This window comes from Martes martes (assembly GCF_963455335.1).
Source record: "Martes martes genome assembly, chromosome: 10".
NCBI classification, from domain to species: domain Eukaryota; kingdom Metazoa; phylum Chordata; class Mammalia; order Carnivora; family Mustelidae; genus Martes; species Martes martes.
This window is the reverse complement of record NC_137898.1, coordinates 61,870,217-61,885,601: the sequence shown is the minus strand read 5'-3', so window position 1 is coordinate 61,885,601 and position 15,385 is coordinate 61,870,217. Positions and strand designations below refer to the sequence as shown.

General features: G+C 36.3%; 1 protein-coding gene across 2 annotated transcripts in view; it reads right to left on the bottom strand.

Moving 5' to 3' along the window:
* Nucleotides 1–15,385, bottom strand: part of EMSY (EMSY transcriptional repressor, BRCA2 interacting) — an 85,636-nt gene that overhangs the window by 50,730 nt on the left and 19,521 nt on the right. For both annotated transcript variants that reach the window (XM_080817821.1, XM_080817820.1), the window contains one exon: nucleotides 7,800–8,076. In XM_080817821.1, coding sequence (XP_080673947.1) covers nucleotides 7,800–8,076 — 277 coding nt within the window. The remainder of the gene's footprint in view (nucleotides 1–7,799; nucleotides 8,077–15,385) is intronic.

The following is a 15,385-nucleotide window of genomic DNA, read 5'->3' as shown; positions in this document are numbered from 1 at the left end:
AAAAAAAGGTCTCTATAAAAAAAGTACACATACACACACACATACACACACACAGCTAAGAAACCAATGGAAGAGATAAAATGAAATCTTTTTTTTTAAAAAATCAATAAATCCAAAAGATGAGAAAAGAAGGAAAAGGAAACAAAGAACAGAAAGGATGAATAAAAACAATTATCAAGATAGCAGAACTTGAACTCAATCATATTGATAATTATATTAAATATAAACAGATTCAGTAATTCAATTAAAAGGCAGAGGTGGTCATGGATTTAAAAAACTAAGCCTTAGCTATATAATGTTCATAAGAGATACATTATATTTATTTACTTAATTTTTAAAGAGATTTTATTTTTAAGTAACCTCTATACCCAGTGTAGGGCTCAAACTTACAACTCCAAGATCAAGAGTCGCATGCTCTGACTGAGCCAGCCAGGCGCCCCAAGAGATGCATCTTAAACACAAAGGACAGATGGGTTAAAAGTAAAAGGATGAAAAAAGATATATCATGCAAACACTACTTATAAGAAAGTTGCATGGCTACATTAATATCAGGAAAGGTAGACATTAAAACAAGAAATATCATCAGAGAAAAAAGGCAACACTTTATAAGAAGGAGGTGATTTCATCAAGAAACAAGTCAAATACACTTCACTAATAAAAAGGCAGCAATCCTAAATGTGCATGCACCTAATAAAAGAGATCAAAATACATGAGACGAAACTGATAGTGCTGTAAAGAGAAATGCACCACAGTTATAGCTGAAGTTATTTACACTCCTCTCTCAGTAACTGATATTACAAGTAGACAAAAAAAAAAGATTAAAAAAAGGATATCTGAACAATTCTATTAACCAATTTAACCTCATTGACATGTAAAAGATCAAATAAAAAGTCAATTCTTCTAAAACCATTTACTAAATAATTTAGTGCAGTATATACTTCTAGTTGCCCAGTTAATATTCTTTCTCCTCTGCCTTTTGTCCTTTCTAACAAAAACCCATTTTCTCTCCTCAAAAGGATCCACCTTCCTGGGTACTGACATTTATTTTATGGAGGACCCCAAATCAGCCCTAGAGGGCAATTTCTAACTGATCTAAGCCAGTCATGATGGCTCCATTACTCTTGCCAGGAACTAACTTAGGTTAGGGTGTATGGCACAGCTGTGGCCAACAAGATTTAAGTTCCTTCTCCTGGGAACTTTTGGGAAAGGTATTCTCTTTCCTAAGACAGATTCCCAAAAGGGGACTGCTTGTCTCTTCTTTCTGTGCCTGCTGTCATATCTGGATGCGATACATGAAATTGCTGCACTCATTCTGCAACCATGATGTGAGCTACCTGAAAAAAAAGCTGACATACAAGGAAAGCCCAGAAAAAACTTCTTGATGGCTTCAGTGAGCTACTATTTAACTTAACTGGGGGCACCTGGGTGGCAACTACCTTCAGCTCAGGTCATGATCCTGGAGTCCCAGCACTGACTGCTGTATCAGGCTCTCAGCTCCATGGGGAGTCTGCTTCTCCCACTGACCCTCTCCCCTCTCATGCTCTCTCTCACTCTCTCTCTCTCTCAAATAAATAAATAAAATCTTAAAAAAAAAATAACTTAATTGGAATTTCTCTGCTTCTGAACTTTTGGTTTTATGAGATAATAATAAGATAAAAAATTTCTTATTAAAAACCAACTGCTGGGGTGCCTGGGTGGATTAGTCAGTTAAGCGGCTGCTTTCGGCTCAGGTCATGATCCCAAGCTCCTGGGTCCGAGCCCCGCATCGGGCTCCCTGCTCAGTGGAGAGTCTGCTTCTCTCTTTCCCTCTGCCTGTCGCTCTGCCTACTCGTGCTCTCTATCTCTCTGTCAACTAAATAAACAAAATCTTTAAAAAAAAAAAATTGCTCAGTCAGATTTATATGAAGTCATTCAATTAGTTATCAAATTTTGCAATTCAGGTTACGTATTAATAACCCAGGGCTCCAAAACAATCAAACATCTGAATGCCAAAAGAATACAGGCAACGGTGAATAGCACTGAAGCAAACATAATAGGCCATATTTGGAGACATTAAATACAGTTCTGGCTACACAGGTATCTGAATAAACACGAACTGCTTGGAATTTTAACATGAGCCCCAAGGAAAGAATGAAGCTAAAAACACACTAAAAAAAAAAAAAAAAAAAAAAGTCATTTAAGTGAAGGGGAAAGAAGGTATATAGCTTTAAAAATCTTACCTGTGTTTTGTTTTATACAGATTAAAGGAAAAAACCTAGTATTAAACAACTGACTGATTAAACAGTATGCCGTTCAAAATTTTTTTTAATCCTAGAAATTACACTCCTTCCCCCCAACTTTTGTGAATAGGAGGAACAAAGACTTAATAGTGGAAATGTACTAGTAAAATATTCTGAGGTGATGTAGTTCAGGGAACTAAAATATAATATTTAGCAACCTCTCCCCCAAAATTCCATCCTTCAAGGAGTTTGGGTGGCTCAGCTGGTTAAGTGTATTGACTCTGGCTCAGGTCACGATCCCACAGGTCTGGGATCAAGCCCCGAGTGGGGTTCCCTGCCCAGTGGGGAGTCTGCTTCTCCCTCTCATTCCCCCTTTGTGCTCTCTGTCAAATAAATAAATAAAATCTTAAAAAAAAGAAAAACTCATACAGTACTTATAAAAAAAAAAAAATTCCAACCCTCTGATTTGGTAATCCTGCTCCTGAAAACTGGTTCTAAGAGAGGGCTCAATTAAATTCACAAAGATATTTGCTATAGATAAATCTATAATATCAAAATCTAGAAATACTCTAAATACCCAACATTGAGAGAATTTAATAAACTACAATAGAAATAGAAATATTAAATAGTATTGAAAATAATTAGGGCAATTTAGAAAAATAGAAGAATGTTTTGAAGAAAGTATGATACCAAAGGGAATATGAGTTTTTAATTCTAAATAAATAATTTATTCACATAGGTAAAAAGGCATTAATACATAAAATGGAAAGTTCTATTGTGATACAGTGGTAGGATTACTGATGGGCTTTTGTTCTCTGAAATTACTTAATCCATTAATACTTTAAGATTTTAAAAAATTTAGGTGCTAAATGAGGATCATTTTGAATGGACAGGGTTGGGGGATTTCGTAAGGAAAGGATTTCATGAAACAGAAATGTTAAAACGGGAACTCCATTCCGGGAGACCCTAAAGAAAATCAATATAGTGAAGAAAATAGGAGTTTTCAGTGGAAACAATTGAAAGCAATATGTTACTCAGGTTGAAGTGGGGTCAAGGACATAAAATAAAAGGTCAGTGGAAGACAGATTTAGTATTGGGTAAATAATTCATGAAGTCCACAAAAGACTTTAAGTTGAAGAATGACATGAAAGAAAATTTCTCTCACCAAAATATGAGAAAAGACAATGGCAACAGGATTTATCTGAGAAACAGATAGAATAAAAAGTAGAAAGGTCACGGTAATCAACCTGTGTGGCTTATGAGGAACAAGAAGAGACACACAGATTCAAGATATAACAGAAAAGGCTATGCAGTCTACAGGGGAAAAAAGGGGAGGAATCAAATATGAAGCAGTCATTTAATAAACTTCCTTCCATGCACATAAAGCACATTTCAAGTTATCACCATCATTTTGTATTACCAGCACCAGACTTAAAACCACCAAATTAAAAATGATCTCTTTCGGGACGCCTGGGTGGCTCAGTTGGTTGAGCGGCTGCCTTCGGCTCGGGTCATGATCCCAGTGTACTGGGATCGAGTCCCACATCGGGCTCCTTGCTCGGCAGGGAGCCTGCTTCTCCCTCTGCCTCTGCCTACCACTCTGTCTGCCTGTGCTCGCTCACTCTCTCTCTCTAACAAACAAATAATAAATAAATAAAAAATTTAAAAAAAAAAAAAAAATGATCTCTTTCAACACTAAAGTGCACGGTGTGTATGTGTATGTTACTTTCCATTAAACAGAAAGAGAAAATATAATTATGTACATACATACTTACATATTTAAAAAACATAAAAACAAATAAAAAACTAATTAAAGGGAAAAAAAGGTTATTAAAAATGTTCAATCCCATTTGAGCCCTGGGTGGTTCAATCAGTTAAGTGTTAGACTTCAGCTCAGGTCATGATCTCAGGGTCCTGAGATCAAGCCCCATTTAGGGGACAGTCTGTTTGTCCCTCTCCCTCTCTCTGCCCTTTTCCCCAACTCGCATTCTCTCTCTCTCTCTCTCAAATAAATAAATCTTTTTAAAAAAATATTCAATCCCACATCTCCCCAAAAGAATCAGATTTAAATCTGATCAAGCTTCTTGATTTAACTACCAGTTTTATGGAAGGAAATATATGGAACAGGAGTTAAACCACACCATGGGGATAAAAATCAATAAAATCTAGGCTATGGGAAACTCTCATGAAAAATGACAGATTTCTTCAACAAATAAACTGCAAAGGGGAAAAAAAAAAGGAAGAGAGACTTATAAAGTTTAAAAAGACATAACCATATCAATCAATGTGTGAACTTTGGATACTAATAAAAAAAAATTTTTTTTACGCATGATCAAGGAAACTTGGATAGGAACTGAATATTTTATTGTATCAAGAAATTACTGTTAAAAATCCTAGGTGATAGTGGCATTGTGAGTTGTGATCTTTTTTTCAGGGATACATACTTAAGTATTTATAGCTGAAATTATATAATGTCTGGGATCTGCTTCCAAACATTCCAGGTCAATAGTGTGTGGAGGGAAATAGCAGGTATAGATGAAATAAGATTGACCATATACTGCCCATCTCTGAAGCTGGGCAATGGGCTCATGGGGGTTCATTCCACTGGTCTCTCTACTTACATGTGATTGGAATTTTCCATAATAAAAAATGTTTTTAAGTCATCCTTCAAACTTTTATTTATTTATTTTTTTAAAGATTTTATTCATTTATTTGAGAGAGAGAGAGAGCACAACCAAGAGAGCACAAGCAGGGGAAACAGCAGAGGAGAGGGAGAAGGAAACTCCCCGCTGAGCAGGGAGCCTGATATGGGGCTTGATCCCAGGACCCTGAGATTACAACCTGAGCCAAAGGCAGCCATTTAACTGACTGAGCCACTGAGGCACTCCTAAATCATCCTTTAAACTTTCAGATGATCAACCCCAAATAACCACTCTCATTGGCAAAATTTTAAGAATTCCCATATTTGAAATATTAAGGGGTTCCCTTCCTTCCCCTTGGCATAAACCAACCGTAAGAACATACCCCCTACCTTTGGAACCATCTCTACACTTTTAAACAAAGAATCACCTACCAAGTTGCTGCCATTAATACTCTTCCCCCCTTTACCACCAGCTGCCCTTACAAGAATAACCAGAGACAGATACATCAACTCTGAAATAGCCTGTCTCTAGTCCCCGACAAAAGTAGACACTGAATGCCCTTGTCCCCCAGTTAGCCACACAGAAGCTGCTACAGAAGCCCTACAGTCAGAATGACAGCTCTGGTCTGTATACTACCACTTCCACTAATATTTACCTTTTTTAAAAGGAATTGCTTTAATTTTTTTGGCACTAGTAATAGCTAAATTAAATATCTCAAAGACTCAAAAGAATCATAGTTTCCCTGAGTATCTGCATTCGTGAGTTTATTTTTATAGCTCTCATGTTCTATTGAATTCCAGTGAATTTCCAAGAAATCTCTGAGATATTCTGTTCAATTCCCCAATAACTACCTGAAGCTCAGAAAGATACAGAATACTATAAGAAGCAAAGGAGAAAACAGGGAAGTCCTAAATTCCCAAGAGTTTCAGAGGATACCTAGAAAAAACAGTATGAGAAACAGAAGAACGGAATATTAATTTTGCCTAATGATACTTCATTAGTAGTGGGGTTCCTGGTGACTCAGTCTATAAGTGTCTGCTTTTGGCTCAGGTCATGATCCCAGAGTCCTGGGGCAGGGGGGTGGTATGCTTCTCCCTCTGCCCCTCCCTCTGCTAGGGCGCTCTCTCTCTCAAATAAATAAATAAAATCTTTTAAAAAAAAAGATATTTCATTAGTGGCCAAGAGAACCCCCCTTTTATCTCAAGTAATAACATCTTCCTTTGGAAGAACAGTAATTCTTCTAATAGTTCAATAAAACTTCAACAAACTGTGTGATGCGTACTAGAAGTAAAAAACAATTATCAGTGGATGATAGTTTCGATACAAGGGTCACTCAGGTAAGGACAGAGGTGGCCTTCCCTTCTCTCACCTTCAAATTTTAAAATGATGAATTTTTGGATCATGTTTGTAACCAACATTTTCAACAAACTTTCTGTATAAAAATTATTAGCGTTTACTGCTATGCAAATAGAAAAGTTGGAATTTTTTTTAATTACTTAAAATAACAAATAAAAGAAAATTTCAAGACTGCTTTTTCCCATCCTTGATTGAGACATTAAATAGGTATAAGAGCCAATAATGACAGCTGCTTTCACATCCTAGCACTAGAGCTATAAAGTAAAGGAATACTGATGGCATCGCATCTATATAGCTTCTTCCTTGCCTACGCAGCTGCAGAGAACACACTAAACATTACTAAAACAATGATGAAAAATACTTCTGTTTTCCTATGCTAGTGCTTGCATTCACTTACTAATTCATAAACTAGGACACTTTCAAGTCCCACTCTATCTTTAGCTATGTATTGTTCAAGTAAAATTCAATGAAAACTAAAACTAAGTTGTATTCCATATTGTCTCTATGCTCCCTTTGATAGACCACAACCATGAGTGTGATTTCTGTACAGTACATGCTTCTCTCCCATCCCCATCTTAAGAATCACTAGCACTAAGAAAAAGATTTCTGAAAGTGTGCTATCTGGCTTTCATAGGGAGGAAGACAAGGATATGGAAGAGAGCTAAACATATTTAGGCTAATATGGAACTAAGATTTCCACATTTCCTTTCCTCTGGAATTACTAAGAAGCAATTGTTCTTCAATTCAGCCTTAGCTCCTCTTAATATCTCCCATCATCCACCATACAGAAAAACTTAGGAAGACTGAAGAAAAGGTGAATGACATGTCCTTGAACTCATCCTCTGCCTCCTGCTTCTTATCATTGGGTTACTTACTCTGAAGAGGTTGAATACTTAATGTTTCCCCTAAGAATCTTTTTTTTTTTTTTTAATTTGGCAGACAGAGATCACAAGTAGGCAGAGAGGCAGGCAGAGAGAGAGGGAGGGGGAAGCAGGCTCCCCGCTGAGCAGAGAGCCCAATGCGGGGCTTGATCCCAGGACCCTGAGATCATGACCGGAGCAGAAGGCAGAGGCTTTAACCCACTGAGCCACCCAGGCGCCCCCATCTAAGAATCTTGAGTAAGACTGACTCGAAGAACACAGGTTTGAACTCTATGGGTCCACTCATACACAGATTTATTCAATAAATACAGTACAGTATGAGAAATGTATTTTCTCTTCCTTATGATTTTAATAACATTTTCCTTTCTCTTGCTTATTTGACTGTAAGAATACAGTATTTGATGGCTACAACATATGAAATATATCGATTGTTAATCAGTAAGGGTTCTGGTCAAAGTAGGCTATTAGTAGTTAAATTCTGGGGGAGTCAAAGTTATATGTGGATTTTCAACTGTGCCAAGGGTCAGTGCTAACCCCTGTGTTGCTCAAAAGTCAATTGTAATTTCAAGTTCCTCATTTAAGAATTGCTGATATAAAAAGCAGGGATCCTCACACCCAAAGCAGAAAAATATACCCAGCTGGTTGTCTTCAAAATCCCCACACACCACAGGTACAGAATTACACGGCAGGTTACCACTCACCTTGTGCTACTGTTGACATGACCACGGATGGTGTGGAAGATACCACAGCTGTCACTGCAACTGTGTTAGGAATAGGTGATGGTGTAGAACTGCTGCTGCCACTGCTGCTACTACTGACCAGGGAGGACTGTGAAGCAGTTATAACCACTGGTGGCTTCTGGGTTGTGGAAGCAATGACTGATGTTGGTACAAGCTTAGTGACTGCTGCATAGTTATGGGATTTGGAGAGAATGTTGGGCACGAAGGTTGAGCTTGGTGATGTGGTCACTATAATAACCTAAGGAAGGAAAAATAAGTTATTTTTATGAACCCACTATACTACTAATGTATCTAGACTCATAGTTACATATAATCCAAAAATAGCTTATGAAATATGAAGAAACAATTCACCAAAGAGAAATACACAACTAAAAATATGTGTAAGCTTTCCTCTACTAGTAACCATCAAAATATGTTTAAAAGAAACAATTTAAACCAACCCAGTATTTTTAAAAATAATGTTCAATGCTATATAAGATACTGTGAAATAAGCATTTCAATATACTGATTAGGGAGTATAATGGGCACAATCTTTCTAGAAAGTAATTTGGATAATCATTCATTTATAAATATTTGTTGAGCATCTACTATGTGCCAGGCATGGTTCTAGATGCTGGGGATAGTGGAATGAACAAAGCAGACAAAATTCATACTTTCATGGAGCTAAATTCTTATAGGCGGGGAGGAAAACAATAAACAAATTAGAAAATATATGTCACATATATGTCATATAGAGATAAATGGAACAGACACTAAGTAGGGTAGGAAATAAAGAATACTGGGAGTACTGTATTATTGTTTATATAGGAGTCCATGAAAATCTCTCTGATAAGGTAACATTTGAGCAGAAGCTAGAAGCAGGGGTGTGAACCATGTTGCCACCTTGAAGAAGTGCTCCAATGGCATAGAAAACAGCAAATAAAAAGGCCCTGGGGCAGAAGGAAGCTTGGTATCTTCAATAAACTTCAAGGACTTAATGAATGGGACCGGAATTTAGGACACAGAGAGTAGTAGAAGACAGAATCAGGGATGTAATGGGGGACTAGATGATATAAAATCATGTTGATGCTATATACCCTTGATATGATAAATGAAAATGGCACTTTATCAAGGTGGTCATCCTTCCAAAAACCCCAAGCTCTAGTCTAATGATGGGAAAACATCAGACAAATTCCAATAGTGGAGCCTCCAACAAAATATCTGACCAGTATGCTTTAAAATACTGGTCAAACGAAGTCTTGAGAAGCTGTCACAGACAAGCGAAGTCTTGATAAACTTTCACAGCCAAGAGGAACCTAAGAAGACATGACATGTAAATGTAATGTGGTATCCTGTAAGAGAGAAATCTGAACAAACCATGGACTTTGGTTAATCTTAATGCATCAATACCAGTTCATTAATTACAACAAAGTACTGCAGTAATATAAAATGTTAAGAACAGTGGAAACTGAGTATAGGGTATACGAGAACTCTGCACTATCTCCTCAATTTTTCTGTAAATCTAAAACTATTCCAAAAAATATTTTTTAAAAAGCATTACTGTCTGTTAGATGAAGAGTACAGTAGGGCAGAGGTAGTAGAAAGAGGGAGACAATTAGGATGCTCCTGGAATAAAGCAAGCAGAGATGATCGTGACCAAAGTGTCTGTAGCAGAAGTGATGAAAAGTAAACAGATTCTGAATATACTTAAAGATAAAACCAACAGGGTTTGCTCATAGCTTGATACAGGGAATGGAGGGGAAAAAAGAAGCAGGAAAGAGACTTCAAAGTTAGCCTGTGTGGCTAGAAAAGTGTAGAAGACATAGGGAGGCAAAGAATTTCAGATGAAAAAAACACAACAGAGCAAAGGACCTACAGCTGGAATCAGCTTGATGTATTTAAAAACAAAGAAAGTCAGTGTAGCAAAAACCATATAGAACAAGGAGAGGTTGGCAAAGTAAGGAGAGGCCAGGTTATACTTATAAGCCGGAGTAAAGGATTTAAATTTTATACTAAGTGCAACAGGAAGCCATATGGGGATTTTTAAGCGAGGAAACAGCAAAATTTGATTTATATTTTAAAAGACGATTCTAGCTGCTATGTGGTGAGTGCCAAAAATGGAAGCAGTGAGACTAGTAAATAAACTGTTGCAGTAGAGCACGCAGGAAACGATAGAGGCTGCTTGGACTAGGGTATTAATAGTGGAAATAAAGAGAAGTGATCACATGCAGAATCTTTTAAGAGGTAGAGTCAATAGGACTTGTTGATGTAGAGAAACTGTAGGCCTAAGGAAAATAACATAATCAAGATGAACTCCTAGAGCTAATGTGCATTAGCTAAATTTCAATCTCCCCAAAATTCTGTAACACAGACACTATTATTATCCCCATTTTACAGTTGAGAACACAAAAATCATTTACAAACCTATAGTATCACAGTTTTATTCTGGGTGGGCATAATGGTGGTATGGTGATACCCAAAACAGAGCAGAGTTTCTTTTTCTTCTTTCACCAAAATTCCCTCTACCTATCTAGGGCAGAAAATTGTTTTGAAAAATTCAAAGAAATTAAGGGAGAAATTCTCTTTCATTTTCACATTAGTCCTAAAGAAAGCCTTATATTACATCAGTTGGTCAAAATTTACTGAGTACGTCTGCACTCAATACTGACATCTCAAAAATGACTATATCATCACTATTTTGACTATATCATCATTATTATACATTTGCAGTGTCATGGAGAATTATAAGATGTAACTACATATCTACTACTTTAAGCAGTTTGTTAATTATTTGATGAGTCTAGACAGATATCTAAGTCTTGACCAGCAAACATCTATATAGAGTTGACCAGCATACTTCTAGATAGACTTGGTCAGCAAATATCTATATAGCATTATTACAAAAACAATCAAAAGCTATCATATAAACTGAGAAGAAATACACCAAAATGGTAAAAAGACCAGAAGTTTAAGAGTCAAATGAACCTGAGCTTAATTCTGCTTCGGCCATTGACAAATGGCAGGCCCCTGGACAAGTTAAAATCTCTGGACTCCTATTTTCATCTATAAAATAGGGATAATAATACCTACCTTGCAAATCATTACAAGGACTGAATGAGATAATGATGTGAAGCATCTAACATAGTGCTAGGCACATAGCAGGTGGTCAATATATGGCAGTCAACAAACAGTAGTTATTAGATTACTACTACTATTCAGTAAAGGTGTTGTGGATCAATTCAATCTGGAAATATATTTTATGTATTCTTTTTTTGTTCCATTAAAAAATGTTATATATCTTTTATATATATACATATAAAATGTTATATATCTTTTCCCCAAATTCTGATACCCCTGAGAATCCAAAGAACTCATAGCTACTACCACAGTCAAACCAATTATAGTGGTAATGGTAATTAGGTTTCACATCTTCACATTTGCCAACTCTGAACTCATAGTAGTAGCTTCCTGGAGCAGTGTTTATAAGGACTCTGACACAGGTAAGGATTCACCAAGGCTTGGCAGGAAAGTATGCCACAGTCAATTAACAATGTCTGTCATGGGCAAGGAAGGGGAAGCATTCACACTTGTGTCAAATAATTCCAATGTTAAAACTAGAGTATCCATGTAGGCTTCTAACATTACGACAAAATTTCAGCAAAATAAATCTAGAAGTCCTTAAGAGCATTTTTTAGGCTATAGATACAAATGATAAAATATGTTTTAAGATTTCAGTCTGCATGTTGATTTCTGATCTGAAAAGGGTTATCCAAAATTAGAGATCCACCTTAAAGAAAATGCACTTGTACTTCAAAGTTATGAATTACAACAGGGGAAATAAAGGGATTTTGAAACCAAGTGAACCAAACAGTGTTTATTCAGGCCATAATTCAAATTACTGACCTTCTAGCACTCACAAAAACTCCTTAAGAGTGCTGGGACTTGCACCCTAAGGATAAAATGAAAAATATCAATCAAGCACGTGAAAGCATAAAGCTATATTTTGTTGCTTTTTTCATATAAGTGCTGTACCAAATGTTATACTTAAAAAGAAGGCACCATATTAACATAGGTGGAAATTTGTCTACCCTGAAAATATATGACCTATTTGAATTTGAATCAAGTCCACAAATTCATAAATAATTATACTTAATGTAAAGTCACTTTACCTAAAATAATTCCTAAGTTGACTTACATAGGATTTGTGAGAAATCAAAGGTGAATGCATTAATGAAAACAGCCTTACAGAGATTTCAAGAAAGTCCAATTACCCAGCAGAAGGAAAACAAAAAACAAACAAAAATCCCAAAGAAGATCTATTAGTGCTACCATACTCAGCCTGTCCAAAACGTAACAAAACCAACGGCACTGGGTACACATGAAATAAAAGAGTATAGTTTTGCCTCTGGAACATAGTAGATACTCAGTAAATATTTGCAGAATGAATGAGTCTTATTTTTAATTTAATTTGTTTTAAATGTTTATTTTTTAAGTACAGTAGGACAAATCTAAGGTTTTGAGCTTGGAATCTCCTGGTATGGTTCATATGACCGTGGAGATAAATATGCTTATAAGCATCATATGTCGACAACCTCAACTACCCATTCTCAATCGGCAATTCCGAAGAAAAAGCAAAAATAAAGATATGATAAAGTCATTGAATCAAAACAAAACAAAAAAACGCCAACTTCACTTACAGGTGAACCTTCCATCTTTTACAAGTATTTTTATTTATGTCTATCTTCCAAAGAAGATTTGAAAGTTAAAAATGTTAAGGTGACATTTACTAAGCATTCATCATATGTGCTATGTTAAGTACTCTCCATGAATCATCTCATGTAATTTTCCTGATAACTCTAGGAAGTAAGTACTATGATCTTTGTTCTATACAGAAACTGAGGCTCAAGAGAGCTGGTAGAATCAGAACTAGGAATCAGATCTATTTATTCATTTTTTTCATTCATTCATTCAACAAACATTAATAAACACCTTCTATGTATCACGAGCTATTCTAAATACTAGGGAATACAGCGATGAATAAGATAAAGTTTCTACCCTCAGCAACATATGCTCTATGGGAGAAACAGGAAATGAATAAAAATATAATACTAACCAGTTATAAGTATAATAAATAAAAATAAAACGAGTAAGGAAACAGAAAGACATGATGGGAGATGGGTGCTTTTTCAGCTATAACTCTGCTACACTGGGATGCCAGGTGGCTCAGTTGGTTAAGCATCTGTCTTCGGCTCAGATCATGATCCTAGGGTCCTGGGATCCAGTCCCGCATCAGCTGAGCGGGGAGCCTGCTTCTCCCTCTACCTGCTGCTCTGCCTACCAGTGCTCTATCTCTCTGTCATAAATAAAAAAATCTTTAAAAAAAAAAAACAAACTTTGCTACACTATGTCTTAAATACCAAATTAAATGAGTAGCTAAGAAGGGGGAAGATAGAAGAATTACAGACAAGTAAGTCCCAGCAAAAAAAGAGGGGGGGGCAGTAAAAAAATTACAGTAAGCAGACTTATAAACTCATAGAGGAGGCTGATAACACTTAATATAGGGCTAGTCCAGAAAGCATTAACTGTATTATATTATATGAAAAGTGATATTCAGAAGGATTACCTTGGAGTCATCAAAAACAAATGCAAAAATCATGTTCAGTTTAACATTTAAAAAGTTATCAAAAGGGGCGCCTGGGTGGCTCTGTGGGTTAAAGCCTCTGCCTTTGGCTCGGGCTCTCTCTGCTCAGTGGGGAGCCTGCTCCTCTCTCTCTCTCTGCCTGCCGCTCTGCCTACTTGTGTTCTCTGTCTGTCAAATAAATAAATAAAATCTTTAAAAAAAAAAGTTATCAAAAATAGTCAATTTCTACATATTAAGGGGTAAGCTTCAGTTAACTGATGAATTCATTTTAGAAGAGCTCATTCTCAATAGAGCAAATAAATAAAACACTGCCTTACATAAAATACCAGCAAGGAAAGAGAGCTAACATTTTTTTGGGTATACAGCTATTGTTGTACTTTAAAATACCCAATCTCATTTAATCCTCACAGTAACTTTTTAAGATTGGCATTATTCTCATCTCACTAATGGGAAAACAGATTCAGAAAGACCTAATTTATCTCAGGTCATACTAGAAGAGCTGGGGTTCCAATTCAGACCTCTTTGACTACAAAAATTCTTGCTTGATTTTTAACACTGTACCATAATGCCTCATCCTGAAACTGAAAACAGAATTACGTTCCACAGATCAGCTCATTATCGCTTACAGTTTACTAAGAAAATAATTTCTCATGTATTATGTAATGATATCTTTCCAGGAAACTCAAGGAGGTTCTTTAAATAAAAGTTATTGTGTATCTGAGGGTTCAAAGGTGGGAAAGATCATCTGGTGAAGATAAGAATGTACCTCTCCCTTCCTTCCCCCAAATCCCTCTAAAATAGTATGAAGGGATGTTTTTTTTAAAGGGGAAGAGGCATGTAAACCCCTAAGGTCAAAATGGAAAGAAGATAACAGCTGTGAAGTTTTGTAAAGTAGACAACAGATAAGTAGTAATCAATCAAGCATAACCTCAAAGTGGAAACAGAGAACCCCAGACAGACTCAGGACTTGAGAGCAGGAGATATGTCTTAAGTGGGAGTAAAAGTGGCACTAGAGAGAGGAAAACTAGTTGAAAATCTATTTAAGCAGCATATATATCTACAGCTATCCTCCCCCACCCTAAAGGAAGATTAGGAATTTAGTCTCTTGAGGGAGAGATTGAATCCAAGGGAATTTGCTAACAAGGGAGCTGAGTACGGTGCTACAGAGGGGTTAAGTGAAGTCTATATACTGAATGGTCAGACTACCCAGCCCATTCCCTCCATTTACTCCCAAAATACTAGCAGACTGGCTAACTATTCTAAGCAGGAGACTGGAAAATTCTTCTCTGGGGAAATCTGACCAGTCCATAATAAAGCCATAATGAGACTGATAACTGATAGAGGTAAAGGGGTAGTAGGTTTTTCTCAACAGAATAGCCTAGGTAGGTCTACAATGAAAGTCACCAGCCAACATGCCCCACCCTATACATACAGCTTTCTGTCAGCTTTTAGTGCCCATATTCATATATAATGGACAGCTAACCAGCATTTAAGAAAACTCTAAAATGAAACAGAGATCAAAACAAATAGACACAAGGAACTTACAGGTAAGAGAGAAAACATAAAAGAATAAAACATCAAAAAAAAAATCACGGATATCATCAGGATACAGTGATTTTACTAAAGAACAGGATGCTGTTTTTTAAAAAAGGAACTTTTAGAGATCAAGAAAGAGTTACCAGAAGTTTAAAGTATGATAGCTAAAAGGACAAATCCAGAAAAGTAGTGAAGAATAACATTAAAGGATAAAGAAAATAATACTTAAAGAGCATTTACTATGTGCTAGGCTCTATTCTAACAGTTGTATATTTATTATCTCATTTATTTACACCCCAAAATCTTATAGGTTGTTTTCCTTGTTTTCAAATGAGAAAACTTAATTCCAGAGTTTAGTCTCCCCACAGTCACAAAACTAGTTAAGTGGCAA